At 41.7% G+C, this 21,860-nt stretch overlaps 1 protein-coding gene and 1 long non-coding RNA gene across 10 annotated transcripts in view; one reads left to right on the top strand and one right to left on the bottom strand.

The window, feature by feature from the left end:
• The window catches only part of LOC116659881, a 77,137-nt gene extending 76,647 nt beyond the window's left edge, over positions 1-490 (bottom strand). For 2 of the 5 annotated variants that reach the window (XR_004315253.1, XR_004315250.1), the window contains exon 1: positions 35-169. This is a non-coding gene — a long non-coding RNA (uncharacterized LOC116659881). Of the gene's footprint in view, positions 1-34; positions 292-353 lie in introns of those variants that run through there. The other 3 variants (XR_004315254.1, XR_004315251.1, XR_004315252.1) reach the window with 3 other exon arrangements.
• Positions 163-21,860, top strand: part of GRHL2 (grainyhead like transcription factor 2) — a 142,915-nt gene continuing 121,217 nt past the window's right edge. For 3 of the 5 annotated variants that reach the window (XM_032468103.1, XM_014566110.2, XM_032468106.1), the window contains exon 1: positions 381-495. In XM_032468103.1, the coding sequence (XP_032323994.1) occupies positions 476-495 (20 nt within the window). In that variant the 5' untranslated portion in view covers positions 381-475. Of the gene's footprint in view, positions 293-380; positions 553-21,860 lie in introns of those variants that run through there. The other 2 variants (XM_032468105.1, XM_032468104.1) reach the window with 2 other exon arrangements.

The following is a 21,860-nucleotide window of genomic DNA, read 5'->3' as shown; positions in this document are numbered from 1 at the left end:
GAGTGAGTTACCTGCACTTGGAGAAGGGCCTTACCTGAGCGCGCCTCTGCCAATGGCAGCTCACCTGAGGGAGCCCTGCAGCCAATCACCGCGCAGCTCGTCCCTCGGGCTTGTACCCTTTAGTGAAAGAATTCAGCTCCTTGCGAGAAAGTTACCTGTGGCCGCCCAAGTCCGCCACTTTCTGCTCTGTGGCTGCCCATTGCCACGATCCGGGAGGACTCCGCGCCGCCCGGCCGCCTCCGAGCTCGGGCCCCATGTGAGGGGCCCCCCCTTATCCCACCTTTCCGGCTAGGTGAGGGCGCGAGCGGGCGAGCGAGCGAGAGTGGTGAGGGGGGACGGAAAAGCAGAATTACCTGTAGCTCTTGTTCTGCCATCTCGGGCGCTCTCACACACCTTCACCTGCACAGACTTGAAAGTCCAGTTTCACCAGAGGCTGAGGCTCCAGGAAAAGGGGAGCGAGTTCATTGGATCAAACATGTCACAAGAGTCGGACAAGTAAGTGGATCACACGCGCCGGCTGCTGCTACTACCACTTTGGGCTGATGGCAACTGGTTTGTTATGTTTTTTTTTTTTTAAGTTGCTATTGTTGGTATTTTTTTTTCTTTCTCTTTTTGGTGTATCCAGACTTTTCCATATTATGTTTCTCCCCTGGTTAAGGGGAGAAACCCTGCAAGAATGTTAATGTTTAATACCCCCGTGGGCCTTGATAGTAAAAGTAGGTCTTCTTCCTTCCTCCCTTACGAATGATCTCAGCCCCGGTCTCCCAGGACGAATTCTTGGCTATTCACAGAGGTTTTGGTAGATGAGGGCGGGGGGCCTGTTATTCCCCTTCTCGTTTAGTTGCTCCCACCGCTTCAGACTGCTAGGACCATTTGGAAATTCAGCTGACTTCCTTCGATTTGTCCAGAGGGCCTGCTGGATAAGCGGGTCTTGGCGGCTTTTGTGTGAGCGCAACAAAGAGCCTTTATCCTGAAGCAGAAACGGCCATCTTCCCGCACTTGGGCCGGAGGGTGTGCGTGTGCGTGGCCGCGTGTGCTCCCCCGACGCGAGGCGAGGCGTCGGGGTCTCGGGGGCCGCCGCCGTCCCCACGCAAGCCTGTCCCCGGTCTCTCCGCCCCCAAGCCCCCTCCCGCCTGCCCCCGCATTGTTTGGCCACTCTAAGCAGGTGCGAGAGGACAGGGCCTTTTGGAAGTTAGGGGGTTGGTTGGAGGCCAGAGTCTGCGCCTTGGTGGGGCGCGAAGGGGCGCCTGCAACTTAACGAGTCACCCCCGACCGGACGGCCTCCGCGGCCCGGCTGGCCCAGGCGCCCAGCGTTGGAGGCCGCCACCTCGGGCGTGGCCAGCGGGACGGCGCGGGTGCGCCAGGCCTCCCCGGGGTGTGTGGGAGGGGGGACTCTCGCCTGGAAAGGCGGGGGCCCGGCTTCCCGCGCCTCGAAGGGCCAGCCGGGGGACGCGTCCGCCCCATCCGGGACGGAAACTCCAGACTCTCCGGGGCTCGGTGGCCAGCGCGGCCGGAGCCGCGGGGCGCCGGGCCTGGGTCCAGTCTTGTCCGGGCGGCCTCCCAGCAGGCCTGACCCCCGCCTCCGGGCGGGCTTTGTGCCGGCGGGGGGAGGTGGGGCCGAGGGCGGGAGCGAGGGGGAGCCGGAGGTGGGTCCCGCGGCCTTTCCTGGGATTCGGTGGCGACACTCCCTTCCCCCTCCTGTCGGGCACGTCCTGGGCTGGGAACGGGCTGTGTCCTGTTGGAAGTGCGTAGGGGCCACCTTTCCGCTTTCCCGGGCGGCTTTACCCTGACGGTGTGGCCACCCCAAGGAGACCTGCCTCCGGGCGTCTCCGCGGGGCACGGGCGGGACGCCTGGAGGCCGAGCGCCGCCGGCGCTTCTCCTGGGGAAGTGGCCCGGGACCCGTCCCAAACTGAGGGGCCCTGAGGGGGCAGCGGGAAGGCCCTGCGGACCTGTCCAGGGGCAGAGGGGACCGTCCTCAAAGTAAAGCGGCGGGTAGGGTAGGCGTAGCTAACAGCACAGGCTGTCACACTTGAAAAAAAATTCTACCAGTTCTTAGTACCACTGTACCCACTAACGCAAGTTAACTGCGAGCTGCACTCAGGAGGGCAGGAACTAGTGTTACAAACACGGGAAGAGGGCGGGAGCAGGGGTAGGGCTGGGGAAGTGTGATTGTGAGTCTTGTGAGTGTGAGTCTACTCCACTCCCGCCCCAGATTCTTTCTGTAACTTTTAAGAACTCACTACTCGAATTTGAAATTTTCAGTAACCAGAAGTCGGGATAGTAGCCTTTTTTTTTTTGATTTGTTTTTATCTTCGTGTCAAAAATGGTTGCAAATCTAGTGAATATTGGATATGACTTATTGTAATCCTTTAATGAAATAACACAATTAGCGTTTGGTTGCACCACTAGTTTTGTAATACAACAGGAGTCAAATGAATTCAGAATGAGAACGGATCGGTTTTTATTTTAACCAGCTATATTTAGCATCAAGAAACAGTTTCTTTAGTATTGAAAATTCGTTGTAATATAGTCAGTAATATTGTATTAACTTTGGTGGCAGATGCTAACTAGATTTATTGTGCAGACCATTTCATAATGTGTATACATCAAATCACTATGTTGTACACTTGAAACTGATATAATATTGAATGTGAATTGTCCTTCAATTAAAAATACATTTAAGGAAAGTAAGTAAGTTCTGAACACTAGCAGTCTAGTTTCAATGCAATGCATTGCCTGATTTTCATGGGTAATAACTGTCTGGGGTTACGTATACTTACATTTAGTGAAAGTAATTTTTATCCATGCTTCCCAAGACTTCATTTTGTATCCTGGGAAAAGTAATACTAACAATACCCAAAGAGACCATTGGAATCAATTTGCTTCTCTTTGTTGAGACTCTTGAGGAACGCTTGAAATTAATAAATGATTTTTGGATCGTTTTGCAAATTCTAGCCTAGTGTTCTTAGTGTTAATATTCTAATGGAGGACTGACGGGGTGGTTCCGGGTTTTATGAGCTGAAGCTTATGCAGTTGTGCGTGTGTTAGGTGGAGGGAGGGTGAGGGCTCTATGAAAAAGAACACGTGAGCCCGTTTCTGGGGCTTCCTGCCAGAGCACACTGGGTCCAGAAGCTTGAGCTTTATCAGCTTCACGGTAAATCCCCGTAGGAGGTCTGTCTGTATTTTCTGAAGCTAACCTAAAAGAATACACACAGGATTTTTTTTTTTAATTGTATAAACCCATCAAAGTGTAGGTGAGCTTTTGGATAGCATACGAAGATAATTCCAGTTAGCAAGTCTGGACTAAAGTAGCATCATCTTTTTTATGGCTATGAACTTTTCATATTGAAATGATCTGCTTTTTATGTTCTGCAGTGTCGATGCTATCACTCTTTAACACAAAGTGTTTTTAGGACAGTTTGTCTTTATACATAATTAAAATTTTTCTACCCCCCCTTTCTAACATTTTATGAAGTTTTATGATCTTTGTCAACAAGCATGTGTATTCTAGCAGCACAATGATGGATTTAGAAACTCTTATTTTACTGCCAGAATATTCAGAATATATGTATATATGATTTATTTGAAACCCACAGGTGTTTTCCATTACATATATGTGTTTTCGGATTACCTACCATTTGCAACACATTAAGACAGATATTATAGGAGAATAAAAAGATGCAGAAGATGGGCTACGTCCTCAAGGGGCTTACAGTCTAGTGGAAGAGGAGACATCAACAGGCATTATATCAAGCCCCCTTCTCCCTGCCCACCCCACTTTTGCCTAAGAACAATAATCTTTAGTCATTCTGTGTGTTTTATCTAAAGGAGTCCAGCCATTATTCTAGAAAGGAAACAGGAAATACCCAAAGTTACAGGTCTCTCTTGTGGATAGCCTTTAAAGTAATGGGATGAAACATTTTAATTAAGCTTTCAACTCTTTAGTTTTATAAATGTATATGTTTCCATTTGGCTAAATAAAGTAAGATCACAAATACTGAGTTGATCATATCTTCCTTAAACCACTAAAAAAATTCACTCATTTATTCAACAAATATGTCTTGAATGCTCCTCTTACTGAGCATCGATCCTAGTGTTGAGATTTATTAGCAAATAGAACAAACTCCCTGCCATTGTGGTGCTACTGTTGTAGTATCAGGAAACAGAGTGGATAATAAAGTAAATACATAACAAGTTAGACGGTGATAAACACTACAAAGGAAAGCAAAGCAGGCTAAAGGAGTTGAGAATAATGGGGAATTAGTTTATGTAAGATGGTCAGGGATGGCCTCTTTGATAAGATGACATTTGAACAGAAACCTGAAGTGAGAGATCAAGACTTGGTACTTGGGATTCTTGGGATAAGAATGTTACAGGCAGATGGAAGAGCAGGTGCGAAGGCCCTGCTCTTTGGGAAGAGTGCTTAGCATATTCCAAAGTCAGGAAGGAGCCCAGTGTGGATGAATCAGAGAGGTAGAGAAATAGTGGTCCCTTTAAGTAAACTAACATAGTCAATTCTCTACACAATAGTCCAGACATTTGTACACTCAAAAACAGACATTATACTTATAAATTGTCTTGGTATCAAGAGGTGAGTAAATAAAGAATCAGCTAATAGTGTCAGTCTTGTCCTTCCCCGAGTATCACCAGTTTAAATGGCTAGGGTCTAGTGTTCTCTTCCCAACAATGGATTAAATCTTGCACGCTTCTTAATTTAGAGGTGAAAAAAAATGCACACATAATCGATGACCCTTGAGAATTAGAACTGAAGGAGAGGGACCAAGTACCCATGGTGTTTGCTCTGACACTCCCACCTCTCTGAGCCTCTGAATTTAACTTGCCACCCTCCGTGGCTATCTTTAGATTAGTCTCCAGCAAAATAAGGCTTGCTCTTCCTTTCTCTGGCCCTCATTCAATTTCTGCAAACTTGTATTCATCAGAAAACAGACCAGTCCGCTGTTTTATGAAAGTGAGACACTGCAAACAGTGTGCTTTGCTTAGTTTTTCATCATCAATGAAGTAAACTAATTTATAGGCAAAGTTAACCTACTGAAAAATAAGACAAGACTATGAAAGTCTATGTTGATTAAATTAAACGTTGAAGATAATTATGTATATACTTAGTAATAGGAATCTTCATAGGAATTCGTTAAATCGCTGCAAAGCAAACTCATCTGATTACAAAAATGTCACCTGAGGCACTTGGTAAAACTACAAATCCCTGGGCTCCACCCTAGAGCTGTGGGATCAAGATTCTCTCTGGAGAGGGGTCGGGCATCTGCACCGGGTTAGTTAGTGAAGTAACGCTTTGAGTGAGTACTTCACATAATAAATTCAATTTATATGCAGCTTCCCAGGTGTATATCCAGCGTGTAAGTGAAATGAAACCTGTGGGCTTTATTCTACGTTCGTTACGCGGCCTCTGGATGAGCAGCTTTGGATATTATTTTAACTTGGGTTCAAGAATTCTTAGACCTTCTCCCAGTATCATTTCCTTTTATTGTTTTGCCCCTTCTAGAAGAATGGGGTCCTTTTAACAGGCCATATATTTCCAGAGCTGCTAAACACCTGATTTGGAGTGATGTCACCCACGTGGGCTTCTGTCAGGCCCAGAGCTAAAAGGTCAAGCTCAGATTTTCGGCCAGATTCCACTCACTAGGGAGCTGGGTTGGAGTTAGAAGGCCAGCCTTGTCCCTCTAGAGTTTCACAATAGATCATAAAATTAGTGTTCGTTTTTCTGGGCACAGTTATTTCACTGAATTTAGATTCTATGTTGTAGCACAAAGTCAAAGATAAAGAGCGCCGATCTGTCCGATATGATGTTGGTCCTTGGTGAAATATTTAATGGGATGATGGTCACAGCTTCATTTCTAGGGCTGATGGTAGCTTTAAGCATTACCTTGAGAAGATGGTACTGGACCATCTGTTGGTCTGTGACTAGATCCTGTTTTAAACTGACTGCAGAGACTAGGCCACCCAAAAGGACCCGGTGCCGTCTGATTTAAGGAAGATTAAAAGCAGTAGTGCTGGAGCAGTGACGAAGAGCTGTATCTAGCAATTTCTGCCAAACTCTGAAAAGTCAAAAGGAGAATTTACACATACAGCCAAGAAAGTCAAACATAGAAACATTTAAGCAACAACACCCAATAACCCCAAGAAGTATTTGTTTGAAATCTGTAGATAATTTAAAGTGAATGCTTTGATTCCTTTGACTTTGATACAACTAGACATACATTTCAGGTTAAAAAATAAACAATTTGATTAAATAGTATTTCTCTCTCTTATTTCCTTCTTAGTTTGATGCATTGCCCCCCCCCCTTTCCTTCCTGTGTCCTGATGCTACTTTCCTGATTTTTTCCCCTTCACTTGGTGGGAACTGACTAATGCACATCTTCTTTGCAGAGAGATAAATGTGAATCTGATTCTAGGTGTTCTTTCAGTCAGTGAACTGTGCTGTGTTCTCTTAGCCTTACAATATCAGCAGCCCACCCTTGTGACCTGAACCGACTTAAGATGATGATAGCAGATGCTACCCCATCTAATTCAAGTCAACTTGTCTCACCTTGAAAAGTGTTTACTGTTAAGTTCCTCTTGGCATAAGGCAAGTCGCATCCTAAATTAGAGTTATCACTCATGATCCCGGGCATTCACTTTGGGGTGCGACACTCTCTTCCTTTACAAAAGGTATTCAAGGATTGCTGCTCAATTATCAAGAAGTACGTCCAAGCTGAAATCGTACAGTGATTAGTTTGGCAGACTTGTCCAGGAAAAATTCCTTAGCGAGCAGCAACAGGCTGAACAGGAATTTCTGTTTTGGCTCAGGAAGACAAGTGGGTTGCTTAGTAACAACAACATATACCTGGGAGTCCCTCAGACAGCTTCACAGGTCAAATTTAGGCCTCAAATTTAGATCCACTCTACCCTCCAACTGCCCTGCATATTTCCATCCATTAGAGAAGTCCTGGTTCCTCGGTTCCATTTTATTTATCCATCCATCCATGCATCCATCACCAGAAAATTACATTCTGTGCTGTAAGTGGTATATGGTAAAAAGGACTGGACTATAATGGGGTAAGTGGGATAGAATCAAGAAAGCATCTCTTTAAAAATCTCCCACCCCCATTTATATAGGGGAGACAAGTAAGTGTTTTAGATTGATGTGTTTTGGTTGAGTAGCAGGATTAAAGTAATATTATTTTTAAAAACAGCACATTTTGATTTGCTATATAAAATATCCACCAAGTACATAGAGTTCTACGGAAAGTGGTAAAAAAGCTGGTACGTTCCAGGGGGTTTCAATGTACATTTTGACAGTATGTCGGGGCTATGGAGATCGACTGTGCATTTGAATGGGCATTCAGTGGAAGGCAATCGCTGCCTGTGGCGATGAAGAGCCTTATTTTACTTTGTAATGAACAAGGCAGTGAACTTTGAGGGGAGCACTTTTAAAGGGATCTGGCTTCACATTCACTCCCAAGGAAATGCTTTTTTACAAGTGTGAATGCAGACACCCTCCAGAGCAGAAAAGGAAAGCAAGATTCGCTTGTTGGTTCTTTGTATTTTCGTGCCTGCCTTTCGTCCAAATCCTGGCTGTACACGTATAACTCACCCCCCAGGGTCAGAGTCTCTGTTTTTTAAGGCTCCTGAATTTAGATCGAGGTCTTAGAAAAGGGGGGAAGGTTGGAGTGAAGGGGAGAAGAATGGAGAAAAGAGAGGAAGAAAAAAGGAGCAGGAAGAATCTCTGCTTTGCCACTGTTGAGTTGCCAGCATTTTCTCAGTAGTAGAAGCACCGTGTCTGCCTGCAGGGCTGGAGTCAGGGGAGGACGATGTGAGCTATTTCTCCTCCTGGGGAATTGATTCTGATTTTAACTTGAAGCTTTGGATCCTAGAGCTAGGACAAGCCTTAGGGATCACATACGGTCTATGAGTAACCGTGTAGGATTTGGAGCTAAAGGTGGGGTTTGAGGAAAAAAAGTGCTTTTATATTCTTTCTTGTCTATTGCATATTGGCATTCTAAGTACAAATTGAAAATCTTAGGTTTTGATTAGTTAGAAAAATATACTGCCTTTTTTTGGTAGGGAGATTGGGAACAGGGGAGACATTACTTATTTGCTTCTTAAAATATGAGCATGACTATATGAAATACTTGGTTAAGATTCCTACAGCCTTTCCTTTAGTTAGAACAGACTCTCCTTCCCACATTCACTCCAAATCATTGGTTTTAGTTCTCAGTTCAGTGAGCCTCAGAAAATAACTGCTTTCTGTACTTCTTGGATCTAACTTTTCAAAGAAGCAAGGAACAAAGGTAGCTTTTGCCTCTTTCCTGTATTGCCAATGAGATAATTAACATAAGATCAGAGGGTTCTTCTTGCATTATTTTTCATCTGTAAAGTAAAATTGAACTAAATGATCTCTGAGGATAACCACCTGCCCCAGCATTCTGTCTCATTTTCTCCCTCCAGAGGGGTCTAGGCTGGTGGCCGCTCACAGAAAGAGTGATGATGTTAACAAGGTAGGAAGGTACAGGGCACAGTGGGACCCGCTTCTGCTCCCCTGCCCACTCCCACCCCCAACCCCCCTGCAATCATTTTATTTTAGCAAAATAAAAGGCAGTTTAAGATGACAAAGAAACAAACGTCAGGTGGGTGGGAGAAATTGTCAGGTGAGTGGGAGAAATTTGGAGGGCAACACAGAATTTAGAAGGGCAGCTAGGCAGTAAAACCAATGGTTTACCTAGTGGACGTCTGCACAGGCTCCCTGGGCTTGTACAAAAAGGTTCAAGAAAATCAGATAAAAAGGACTGGCAAGAACTCTGAGCACTTGCTTCCCAGAGAGAGCCCAGGAAGTGGTTTACTCCATGCAGGCTCATGGAGTGGCAGTGGGGCAATATCGGAATGGATGGGATCTTGAATAAAATTTAGTGAGCTGAAACCATCAGCATCTCTTCATCCCCTTTCCTCTCCTCCTCCCCTCCATTCTCCTCCTCCCCCTGCTCCCCCTCCTCGTTTCTCTGTCCTCCTCGCCTTGTCCTCCCCGCCTTTCCTTCTTCTTTTTTCTTCTCCTTCTTCTCCTCCACTTCCCTCTTCTTAATAAAACATAATTCAGGGACATCCATTTTCAAACAATATTGCCAAACCAGTGGTTTAATTAGTGTTCGGAAAAGGTATTAAATAATACACAGCTAAGAACAGCCCCTGCAGTTCCACCTTAGTTATAAGGCAATATATTCTTTCACTTCAGGGAACACAAATGACTATTCATTTCAGTCAGGAATAAAATCTCCTTCTCTGGCATCCTATTGTGTTGTAAGGTTTAGAGTCTCTGAAGTCCATTTTCCCTGAAGCCAGTATGTAGCCCCAGGAAGGTTCTCAAATGCCCCTGGTGGGCTTTTGATAGGTTACAACCCCTTTAAGCACATTTATACTTCCTGTGTGCAGACAACAATTTTGTAGCTGCCTTGGAATCTTGGTGGCTACTTTTAAAAATATGTCTATCTTCCACAGTTTTGAAAACATTTTAAAAAAGGACAAATGTCTCAATAGAAATATGGCCCACAAACAGGAGTAGACACTTCACAAAAGCTATACGTAAGTGGTTAAAAAAATATACAATAACATTTAATTCATTAATAATCCAAGAAATACAGGTTATAGAACAGGGAGGCTCCAGGTTTCCCTGTCAAATTGACCAAGATGAACAAAACTGAGTTTGGGTAAAATATATTTCTAGGAGGATTTATAAGTTATTACAAACTTTCCAGAAGGCAGTTTGACAAAACTGATTGAAATGGGCCTACCCTCTGACACCTGAATTCCAGTTTTAGAGCTCTATCTTCAGGAAGTAATCAAGGACGTTAATTGTAGGAATATTTTTCAAAGGGAAAGATCAGGAAAGCACCAAGTGCCCAGTTATAGAGGACTGGTTTAGTAAATCACAGCTCAGTGAGATGGTTGGATACTAGGCAAGCATTATAGATCATATTATGGAAAAATATTTATGATAGGAAAAATGTTCATGATGTGTGTGATGTTGGAATGTTCACAGCCACAGAAAATAAAGTAAAAGAATAAAGCCACAATAGGTTAACGATGGTTTGCTCTTTGCGTGGAGAAATTGTAGGCACTTTTGTCCCTTATTTGTGCCTCTGTGTTTTTCTGGTTTGCTAAAGTGAGCTTGTACTGCTTTTGTAATTAGAGAGAAAAATTTAAAGGTTTTTATAAAAATAGTTATTCTGCCATGGAGACATTTAAAAATAACACACACATACCCTAAATAAAATGGAAAAGCCCGCCTGTGTGCTTGTTCCAGGTAGAAATTATCTGCTCCCCTCCTCCTGGTCCAGGCATGCTGCCATGCGCTTCGCTGTGGGATGCCACGGGTGTCTTCTGCATTATGCTGCACTCACCTGTATAGATTTGGGTCAGTAACACAACCACCGTGTCTCTTTAGATTTGCCCAATTAGGAAGTCCAACTATTTTTCAAAATAGCACAAATAGGTGTGGGAGTTTCCAACCTTTGTATAACTTGAAGCTTCTGGCGGGGGTTGGGGGGGGAAGGGGTGGGGAGGGGGGGTGACTGACTAAGAAGAAGAGAACCTGTTCCATCCACCCAGTATGCTGCAAGTGCCTGCGCAGTTTCCCTTGGAGAACATTCTGTGTAGGCGGAGCTGCCTTGCCTACCGTCTCAGATTCCACAAGCATCTTCTTGGGAGAGACTTGGTGGTGGGTCCTGCTGTGTTTAATCTTTTGGAGGAATAGGGAGAGCCCAGAACATGACTTCCTTTAAAAACAAAAAGTAGTTGTAGGCAGGGTTGAGTTGTTGTTATTATTATTATTATTATTATTATTATTATTATTATTATTATTATTATTATTATTTTAAACAATAATGTATGTTTTCCATAACGTAGACTTGCATTTCCCTGGAGGGCCGAGTGTGTGATTCATCTACCTGCTGCTACAAGCTGGTACATAGATCATGCCAGACACGAGCTGGAGTCTGTTAGTTAAGCTGGAGGAGATTGCATCACTGGATTTCCTGCAGGCGTCTCTAATGGAGGCTTTGTCGCAAACGTGAAGTTATTTACTTATCAACATATCCAAGGAGCATCCACAGCAGGGAACAAAAAGTACATGATGTGGACTTGAGGGAGAAAGTGGCCTCACAGAATCACTTAAGGTGCCAAAAATATGTCAGGGGAAAAAAAGTGTGTGTGTGTTGAGGGGGTGGTGGTAAAAAAATGGAAATGAACTTTGTTAACGTGAGCAAAACCGAAGCAACAGCTGTGGGACTCAATGCAGAGTTTGTGAAACAGGAACTCACAGGTATACTTTTTGGTTGTGGATTCAAAAGTGAAATTTGGAATTGTCCCCTTCTCTCCCACCACCTGGCTCCCCTTCCCCCATACTTTTCTTCTCATTGTGCAGAAATTCATCAGATCTCAAATACTGTACCTTACATTTTCAAAAATCTTTATCTTCTTTGGACATTTGAAGTCTAAATAAAGGCGCACATCCTTATAGGGCTTGTGGGAGGGAGATGAGGAAGGGCTATGGTTTGTCTTTTTATTCTGTGTTTCTGTTCAATTTCAATAAACAGCCTAAAAGGTGTGGCTTGTATTATATTCAACCACACAAAACCACAAATTTGCTTTTTGAATTTGCCCACAAATCTTGGGACACAGTTCATTTATCACTTCTTTTACCCTGCAGTTGAACTGGCTAGCGGTGGCTGCTGGTTCTCTTCTCTTTTCCTCGTTTAAAAGACCCACATGCTTTTTTTTTTTTTTTTTTAGCTTTCTGATCCTTCCTAAACAATGAAATACCTATGCAGTCAATACCTAGGACACGTTTAATTACAAGTTGGCTGTTTTTCTATTGCAGCATAACCCACGCTTGGCCAGGTGAACCAAACTGAACACACTATTCTGAGCTTTCAGGACTAACCAGATTTTGTTGTTGTACCAAATATTCCTGGACTATGGAAGAATTGGAAAATGTTTTTATGATTCTGAGATTTTTATTGTACTTAGTATTTGATGGATTATTTTATAAATCACAGTTTTGAAACATTTGTGAATAACCTACCTCACTGCTTTCAGTGCGTGGGGTGGGTAGGCTGATTTTTATTTTAATTATTTTATGATACAGTTTTGCATTTGCATGTTTTCTTTTTAAAGCACCATTTCTTGGGAAGACTTTTTTTCTAATTATGAAAATAACATAGGTTAATGAGGAAAGACTGGAAACTAGAGAAAGGTATATAGAAGCAAAGTCACTCACGATTCCAGGACCCTAACACTTCATGTATTTTCTCACAGTATTGTACTTGTGCACGCATATGAATGTGGTTATAAAAGAAGTGGTTATAGATAAAAATTATGACCTCCCCTTTTTACATCATTCACGCCATTCTGCATTTTCCACTTAATGCTCTATTACTGCATTTTACTAGTCTCGTAAGTATTCTTCTACATAGCATTTAAAGATGAAATCTCCCATCTCCAGTTTTGTAAGGTATTTTTTGCTTTTTCATTACTCTAAATGCTTTTACATAAATCTTTGTATCTCTGATTATTACTTTAGAATATGTTTCTGGAAGTACAAGAACAAAAGACATAAATATTTTTAGGTTCTTAATACATACTTTGAAAATGATTTCTAGGAAGATTGTAAAACTTTATGTTTTTTCCCAGCAGTGTTTGAGAGTGTCTTTCTCACATCTTGTCACCAGTATATGAGAATTACAATTTTGGGGTCAATTTGAAAGGCAAAAAAGAGTATATTTTTGTCTTAATTTGCAGTCTGATTATTAGTGAGGTTAAACATTTTCTCAAATGTTGATTGATTATTTATATTTCTTTTTTACCCAAAGATTTTGCTCTTGCCTTGGTTATTACATATGGTTGTTTTTGGGATTGCTTTAGCTTAAGCGGTTACTCCATCCCGTTGGACTTCTATATGTGGTTGTGTTACTGTGCCCTGGCCGAGGGGACCTTGGGGCTGAGGCCTCTGATCAGGGAAAAGGGCGCCTTCTCACTCTGCACAAGTGTACCATATGGGTTAACGGTGGTCTGTTCTCACTTTTCATTCTTTTTTTTTTTTTGAATCGGATGATATTTTTATTATTGATTTGTGTGAGCTTTTTACACACCTTTTGTCAAAATTCTAGCTATAATTTCCTTAATTTTTGGTTATCATTTAATTTTGTGATTTAAAAAATGTTCAGAGCTTTAAATTTTTTGACGTCAAATATATTGTTTTTATGTGTGTGAGTACTTTCATTGCTTTCAAAGGTGGAAAGTTTGAGATCAACCTTTATGGATTTAACTCATTAAAATTTTTTCCTTTATTGTAGCTTTATTTTTAAAATTATTTAAAAGGCCCTTAAAAGATGATTAATTCACACTTACTTGTAAAAACATTAGAGAATGCAATTACTCTCAATACTACTCGAAGATGTTAATAGTGCTAACACTTTGATATCTAGATTTTTACTTTTTCTATGCCTGTGCATACATACTATGTCTATAGAGATGAGATAGTAATTTATATACTGTTTAGTAACTTATTTTTAAAATTAATATTGAGCATAGATAGCTTTTCATGGGAGTAAATGTTTTTAATGGCCCATAGTTTTAAGTCAAATTAATTTAACCAGTTAATTTAACCAGTTCCCTGTTGTACACTTATATTTTTCTTGTTTTTTACTATTAAAATCAATATTTGAATGGTTATCCTTATAGCTAAATCTTAACACACTTTTTCATTACTTCCTTGGAATACATTTCAGTGAATAGACATTCCTGATCAAAAGGCATCCTCTTTTTAAAGATATTTGGTTTGTTTTTCCAAATTGCATTCCAAAAATGTTCTCCTCATTAACACTCCCACCAGCAATGCATCTGAGGGAAAAAGATCTCACCTTCCTTCTCCAGCTATGTATATTATCCTCTTTTTAGTCTTTGCCAATTTGATAGGGTGAAAATGGTAACTTGTCTTGAATTGCATTCCTTTCCATTTACTTAAATTGTACTTCCTATCTCAGGAGAACTTTATGTTTTGTTTTGTTTTTCATATGTGTATATGTAGCTTTTTGATATGTTAAAAGCTTAGGTTTTATAGAGAGTTCAGCGTTAGTAAAAGGAATTGATCAGCAGAAGGTCCAGCCATGGTCTCCTCTCTCAGTACAAGTCACTGGGTCTGAGAAACATCTCTAATTCACAGCTCTCACCCTCTGCCAATGAAAGCAATGACCCAGGCCTTCACTCAGGACCCCTAGTCAAAGACCACAAGTTCAGGGAACTTAGTCAAGGGGTAGGGAGCTCATCTCTCCAAGCCAACTGGGAATGACTAAGCCCAGGGTGAACATGTCCAAACAACAGATGAACGGTCCCCACGCAAATCTCTTCCACTTCATGATTTACTGAGTGCCTGTAGCCAGGCACGGAGCTGGGCGCTATGCCAGGCACTGAGACCACAAAGATTAGACAGACTACTAGTTTAAGGTCTGAGAACCTTAAACAATATAATTAGAAAAAACATAATTTAGGGGAAAAAAAATGCACATTTGCCTTCCATTCTTGACGTAATTAGTTGTGGGAAAAGTGGAGGCAGGCAGGTCCAAAATAAGACAAAATTATGTGAGTCTTCCAATTCTTTGCTTTACTTTGATTTGAAAAGATCTGCCACTATTTTTCATTTCTCATGGTAAGGCTTGCATCCATTTATTTATTTTATTTTGGTCTGTTATTAGTTAAAAAACACTTTGGTTTATCTAAATTGTAGGGCTATTCAAAATGGAGTCACCTTTCAAAGGTAAATCTCTCTGGCTCTGTAATTAAACTTTATATTAACAATCTTGTCTAGAGCTAAGGGTTAAAATATCTGTTTATGTTCTCTGCCACGTGTATGTTGCTCGTAGCATTAAAGGTAACATCTGTGGAAGCTGGCAATTTGTGGAAGTAATTCGGTACTTTTCTAAACTGAGATATAACATTAAAACATCTAGGACAATTAGAAATTTATTTTAAAAGTGCTGGGGGCCTTAGAGCCCACCGCTTTAATCAGGAGCTCATTCTCTGGCCTGTGAGTTATCCAGGCTTTTTTCTTCACTCTTCCGCCTATGATTAGCCTTTTGGGGGTATTTCTTTGGGTATAATTTGGGTATATTTCTCCCTACAGATCTAACAGAGAGGGTGTGAAAAGGAAAATTCAGCTTAATTAATCTGGCTACTGATTAAAAGAAAAAAAAACACTTAATTCCAGTAGAAGGTTGAACTCATTATTTTAAATATATTCTTTGATTATGTAGGATTTCATGTGACACACGTTACATTTTCTCCTGTTTTTTAAAACATTCTTGAAGCTGTAAATTTAAGAATTGTTTGATTAGGAAGTCTACAATTTGCAAGCTATAAATAATGACCTTCCCCCATGAAACCTCTAAAGCCCTATGCCAGTGAAGGGAAATTTTGAAGTAATTGGTCATATTATATAGTTTTCTCTTTTTTCCAAACTAACTCTATAATGTAAGTATTTGTCCATGATTTTTTTATGTTTTTTTTTCTAAGTGTCTTAATGGCTTGCAGAGCATTATGTGCTGCGGACTTACTGTTATCAACTTACAGGTCGGTTACATATGGGTTGTTGCCATGGTTTCACTGTTATAAAATCACACTTATGAAAGTCCTCAGACGTAAAACCTTTCAAGATTTTAGAGCATTTCCTAGAATAAGTTTCTACAAGTGAAATTTACTGGATTACAAACATTAAAAAATATATTTCATTACCCAATAAATGTAGGGAGAAGAAATTAAATGCCACTTTTGTAATTCTTTTTCTCCTACCATTTTCCACAGAATTTTGACAGTTTGTTGGATAGCCTTCTAGATAAGTCACTAGACACTATATCCCTTATGAATGCATATGTATTTTAGAATCTGAAATTTTTTCACAGATAAATGATTTTATACATTACTGGTTTATAATTTTGATTGTTCCATGTCAATAATACAGAAACCTTTTGGGGTGTACAGTATTCCACGGTGTGATATATGAGTGACTAATGGATAAATTCATAGAAGTGGAGCATCTGGGCAGAGGTTTTGCATGTTGAAATCAGGTAGATGGTTCTCCCAAAATGCTACTTTAATTTGTACTGCAATCAATAATGTTAGAATGTGCCCGTTTCTGCCTACCCTCTATCAATGGACCTTAGTAGTCTTCAACATTTTTGCTAATGTGAAAAATTATTCTCATAATTTATATTTCTTAAATTTTTTCCTATATTTAAAAGCCATTTGTATTTCCCCCCCCCTCCCCAGTACAGTACTGTGCACTTCAAAATTTAAGAAGGTAAATCTCATGTTACGAGTTGTTAACGCCGCCCCCCCCCCCCCCCCCCCCCCCCCCCGCTTCCGACACAAGGAAACTCTGAAAGATGTTGCACGTATCTATTATCTTGATTATGGTGATGGTATCACAGGGGTTTGCATGTGTCCAAACTTACTGATTGTACACATTAGTTACGTACAATCTTTGTATATCAATTATACCTTAATAAAACTGTTTTGTTTTATTTTTTTTTAAAAGGCTGACAACAAAATAGAAAAATAGGCAAAGAACATTAACAGACAGTCCACAGAGAGGAAAACTTTGATCCACTTGAAATTTATTTCATGAAAAATAAGGTCAGAGCCTTAACTGTTTTTCTAGGTGCCCCTCTATTTTGCCCAGAGTGTTTATTGAATAATACTTTCCATACTATAATAGTATTTCCCCCACTTGTTTGAAATCCAGCCTTTATTATATATTAGATATATGTATTAGAGACTGTTTCTTAGCCCTTTATTCTATTACATTGATCTACCTATTTATGTTTCACAGGCAGGTATATACCTATTTCTTTATTTTTATAAAATGGTTTAATATCTGAAAGTGTTGCACCATCCCATTACTCCTCTTCTAAAAAATATTCCTGGTTATTTTTGTATTTTATTAAATATAAACTTTAGCATTAGTCCTGTAAGCTCTCAAGAAGTCCTGATTTGGGGGTTAGGAGGAAAGGAGAGAACACATTACATTTTATGAGTAACTTTGGTATAGAGTTGATATATTAATATTGTACCTTCCTATTTAAGAATGGAGTATGTTTTGCTGTATTTATTTAAATCTTCTTTGATGTTCCTCAGTATCGTTAAAACATTTTCTTCATATTGATCTTGCACTTTTATTGTTAAGTTTATTCAAAAAGTTTAAGTTTATTTAAAAGTATGTTAACTTTTTGGTACTATTTTAAATGGGATCTTTTCTTCTTTTATGTATTTTAGTTTAATTGATTTTAAATATTATTTTATATTTATATATGTTGATTTTAAAATATTATTTTGTATCCAGCCACCTTTTTTTGGTAATAGTTGTTCAGCTGATTCTCTTGGGTATCAGTCATGCTGTTATATTGTGTGCAAATGCTGTTTATTCATCTCTTCCAATTTTTATACCTTTTATTTCATTCTCATCTCTAAGTGTATCAACCTATCACTATAGAACAATGTTCACTAATACTAATAGGTGTCAGAGTAGACATCCTTGTCTAATGTCCTTAGGATTTCAGCATTAAATATGATCTGGTCTTTGAAAAGCTCTTGGTTTTATATGATCTTATATCTGACCACCCAATTGAACTCCTCTATTCTAGTATCTATCTATCCATCCGTCTCCCCTGCCCCATCTCTGTTTTACTGAATAGCAAATTGTCCTTTATAAATAATTATGTTGTCTACAAATAATGATTATTTTTTCTCCTTATTTCCAGTATTTAGATTTCTTAGATCTTTCTCTTTCATTATATTGCTCAAGATGTCAAGTCCAATGTTGAAAAGTAGGATGGCAGAGAGTGTCCTGTAAAGGAAATGGTTTTAAGGTCTCACTTTTAAGCATGACGGTACTGCAGGTTTCTTGGCTATCAAGAATAATTTTTGTATTGGGATTTTTCTTATTTTTTTAAACTTTTTTTTATTGAGTTGTAGTCATTCTACAATGTTGTGTCAAATTCTAGTGTACAGCACAATTTTTCAGTTGTACATGAACATACATACATTCATTGTCACATTCTCTTTCGCTGTGAGCCACCACAAGATCCTGTATATATTTCCCTGTGCTACACAGTACAATCTTGTTTATCTATTCTGAAATAGATATTTTGAAATCCCAGTCTGTCCCTTCCCACCCTCCATTTTGAAATCCCAGTCTGTCCCTTCCCACCCTCCATCCCCCTGGCAACCACAAGTTTGTATTCTACGTCTGTGAGTCTGTTTCTGTTTTGTATTTATGTTTTTTTTTTTTTCAGATTCCACATATGAGCGATCTCATATGGTATTTTTCTTTCTCTTTCTGGCTTACTTCACTTAGAATGACATTCTCCAGGGATATCCATGTTGCTGCAAATGGTGTTATGTTGTCGGTTTTTATGGCTGAATAGTATTCCATTGTGTAAATACACCACATCTTCTTTATCCAGTCATCTGTCAATAGACATTTAGGCTGTTTCCATGTCTTGGCTACTGTAATAGTGCTGCTATGAACACTGGAGTGCAGGTGTCATCCTGAGGTAGGGTTCCTTCTGGATGTATGCCCAGGAATGGGATTCCTGGGTGAGCTTTTTCTTTTTTTATTCTCTTAATGTAATGATATCCATAAATAAATTTCCTAATTTGGAGGGGAGCAGTCTTATATCCCTGGGATAAGTCTTATGTGGTCGGGATGTAAAAACATACCAATAGGCTCAGCTCATCAATATTATTTTGAGGACTTTATATCTGTCTTCATCCCAGTCAGTCCCAGTGCTTACTGGCAATGTGACCTTGGGTAAATTACTTAATACCTCTGTGCCACAGTTTCTTCTCTATAAAACGGAGATAATAGTAAGAGATTGGGCTTCCCAGCGTTGGGGTGAGATCCGTAACTTTTAGAACAGTCTGGTGTACAGTGAACACTCAGTAAATGTTAGCTATCATCATTACTGCCGTCATAACTGACCTGGTCCTTTGTTTCCTGGCGGGGGTTGTGTGTTGGGTGTGTGTGTGGGGAGGTGTACATGTGTGCGTGCTCTCTTTGTTGTGTTTTGATAGCCATGTTTTGCCAGCTGATTAGAATGAGTTGGGAAACTTTCCATGTCTTATTACGCTCTGCAATAATTCAGTGTTGGAATAATCTATTCCTTGAAGGTCGCCTGCACCCAGTGAAGGTTCTTGACTAACCTTTCAGTTTCTCCTGTGCTTCCTTTGTGGAGTCAGGGTTTCTACTCCAGGCCAAGTTTGAGCACTTATATTTTCCAGGAAATCATCAGTTTCAGATTTCCTTTTTATCAGTGTTATGTCTCCCCACTCTTTCTTTGTCTGATTTTACCTCTCCTACCATCACCTTCACTCCAGCCCCACCTTTACACATGCACAGAGGACAGCTCATCTCTGCCTTTATGAATATTGGTTACAAGAAAAATCATAGGAAGTCATATTATTTTCACAGGAAAGTGATCCTGTGAGATCGGGCCAGGGAGCCTGGATCTCTCCTGTGCCTCCTGCTGTTGTGGTCCTTTGGGGTCGCTGTTGAAAACCAAGACGTGTTGTTTGTTGATCTCTAAATGTTCAGGTTTCAGGCGAGGCAGTTTAAGTGTTCTCACGAACAACGTCTTTGCCCTGAGGCGTGCCCATAGTGCTGGAGGCTGGGGCACAGAGATTGCCAGCATCCACTCAGGAAAACCTAGGAACTGCATCTAAACCATCAGCCTGAACAACCTGTCCTTCAGGTAAGGCTCCCATGAGAAAACCCTGGCACTTCTTGGCAGCTGACTGGCGTTGGGACCACTTTAGTCCACCAGAGACGGCTTAATACTATTGAGCCTTAAAATAATGTTCTTAGTTAATACAGACATCATGCTTACTGTGCCATGGGTACTAGTCTAAGTATTTCACATGTATTAACTCAGTTATTTCTCAACCAAACCTCTGAGGGCTGATGAGAAAATGGGGGACACAAAGAGGTTAAGTGATGTACCCAGGGTACCCAGAACTGACAGGCAGCAGAGCTGGGCTTGGAACCCCTGTGGTTGCACTCACCGTCTGAATTTAGCCATCATGCTTCCTTGCCCATTGAAAGGGGACGGATAGGGGTCCTGATCACCTTTTCAGGAGATTCCTGTGTCCACTCGCCTACTTTTTCTCGCCAGAAGCTTGGTACTTTAGTGGGTGAAACGCAATCGTGGACTGCCTCTGGGCTGCAGATGTGTTTCATAGGACCCACATAATGTTTTCTTCACATTTATTTTGTATTTTTATCAAAGAAATATATTTAGTTTAAAACGTTGAATAATAATAAAAGGGTTTGTGAAAAAGAGCAGATTCCTGATACCTGCTTTGCTGCTTGGTTTCCGGGTCCAGAGGCAGCTCTGCTCCACTCTTTCCCTTTGTACTTGGCCCACACGTCTCGGTAATGAATACAGCCATTTCTCTGTCTTCTATTTAAGTGATTACCTATTGACTTCCAAGCATGAAGATAAAAGTTTTTTTCTTTTGCTGACCAAAATCAATAGTAGGTTATTAATTCTGGTGTCTCTGAAACACAAATAAAAAAAAGAAGGAAAGAAAGAAAAAAAGAAAAGAAAAGAAAGACAGAAAGAAAGGAAGGAAGGAAAGAAGAAAGAAAAAAGAAAGAAAGAAAGAAAGAAAGAAAGGGAGGAAGGGAGGAAGGAAGGAGGAAGGGAGGAAGGAAGGAAGGAAGGAGGAAGGAAGGAAGGAAGGAGGAAGGGAGGAAGGAAAGGAAGGAAGGAAAGGAAGGGAAGGAAAGGAAGGAAGGAAAGGAAGGAAGAAAGAAAGAAGGAAACTACCCTTCTCACATTTCAGTCCCAGGTCCAGGTCAAGAGGCTGACCCTGCAGGCAGAGCAGTCCTAGAGGCCAGGTCAGTCCTGGGCAGGGCTGCGAACAAGTCCATGGCTTTGGCTCTTAGGCCTGGATGGGAGGTTGCCTGCCTCCATCTGGGGAGCCCAGGGCCTAGACTAGGGATGAGATGGGGGGCAGTGTTAAGAGGTCTGGGCCACTCGGTTCTGGTGCTGTGGCTAAGGCAGCCAGAGGTCAGGGTTCATATGTGGGAGCCAAAGCCACTCAGTTCTGTGGTTCTCCAGAGAGGGCCAGAGGCCAGAGTCGGAGCTACTGAATCCTGGGCTGGGATCCAGAGGGCACCAGGACGCTTGGTACTGATGCTCCAGCAGGGGCTGGGCAGCTGGGCTTTCCTGCCTCTCAGCAAGGGCGGGCCAGTCTCAGCAGCACTGTCCAAGCAAGGAATGTCCTGCACTGTTCTGGATGGGGGTGAGACAGGGGTGTGGAGGGGGCTACGAGGTGGCAGTGCTGAATTTGGGCTGAGGCTGGGTTCTAGGGGCACCTGACATTTGGGGGTGCCTCTTTGGGGCTCCTTGAGGCTGGCTCTCCCTTGGTTCCTTTCCAGTCCCCAGCCTCCTCTTCCCACGGGGACCCTCAGAACAGAGGAGAGCAGGACCAGGAGGCCTTGAGTGCTGGGGACCCTCAGGGGGACTAGGAGAAGCAGAGGAGGGGTGGCCAGGGAGTCCAGGGGATGCCACTGCAGCAGAGGAGGGGGCACCCCTCACTCCAGGCGCCCAGGGAGGGCCCCAGGCACCAACCAGGGCCTGGCGGGAGGGGTCGGTCGCCACTGCCTGCTGCGTTCTCAGGGTGGGGCGTTACTGCTGAGGGGAGTGGAACTGCTGCCTCCCCCACTGTACGAGTGGTCCACATGCCCGCCGCTGTTTCTGCCGGCTCCACGGATCCCTTAGGAAGCCAGCAGCTGTGC

This window comes from Camelus ferus, chromosome 25 (assembly GCF_009834535.1).
Source record: "Camelus ferus isolate YT-003-E chromosome 25, BCGSAC_Cfer_1.0, whole genome shotgun sequence".
NCBI classification, from domain to species: domain Eukaryota; kingdom Metazoa; phylum Chordata; class Mammalia; order Artiodactyla; family Camelidae; genus Camelus; species Camelus ferus.
This window is presented reverse-complemented; position numbering and strand designations above follow the sequence as displayed.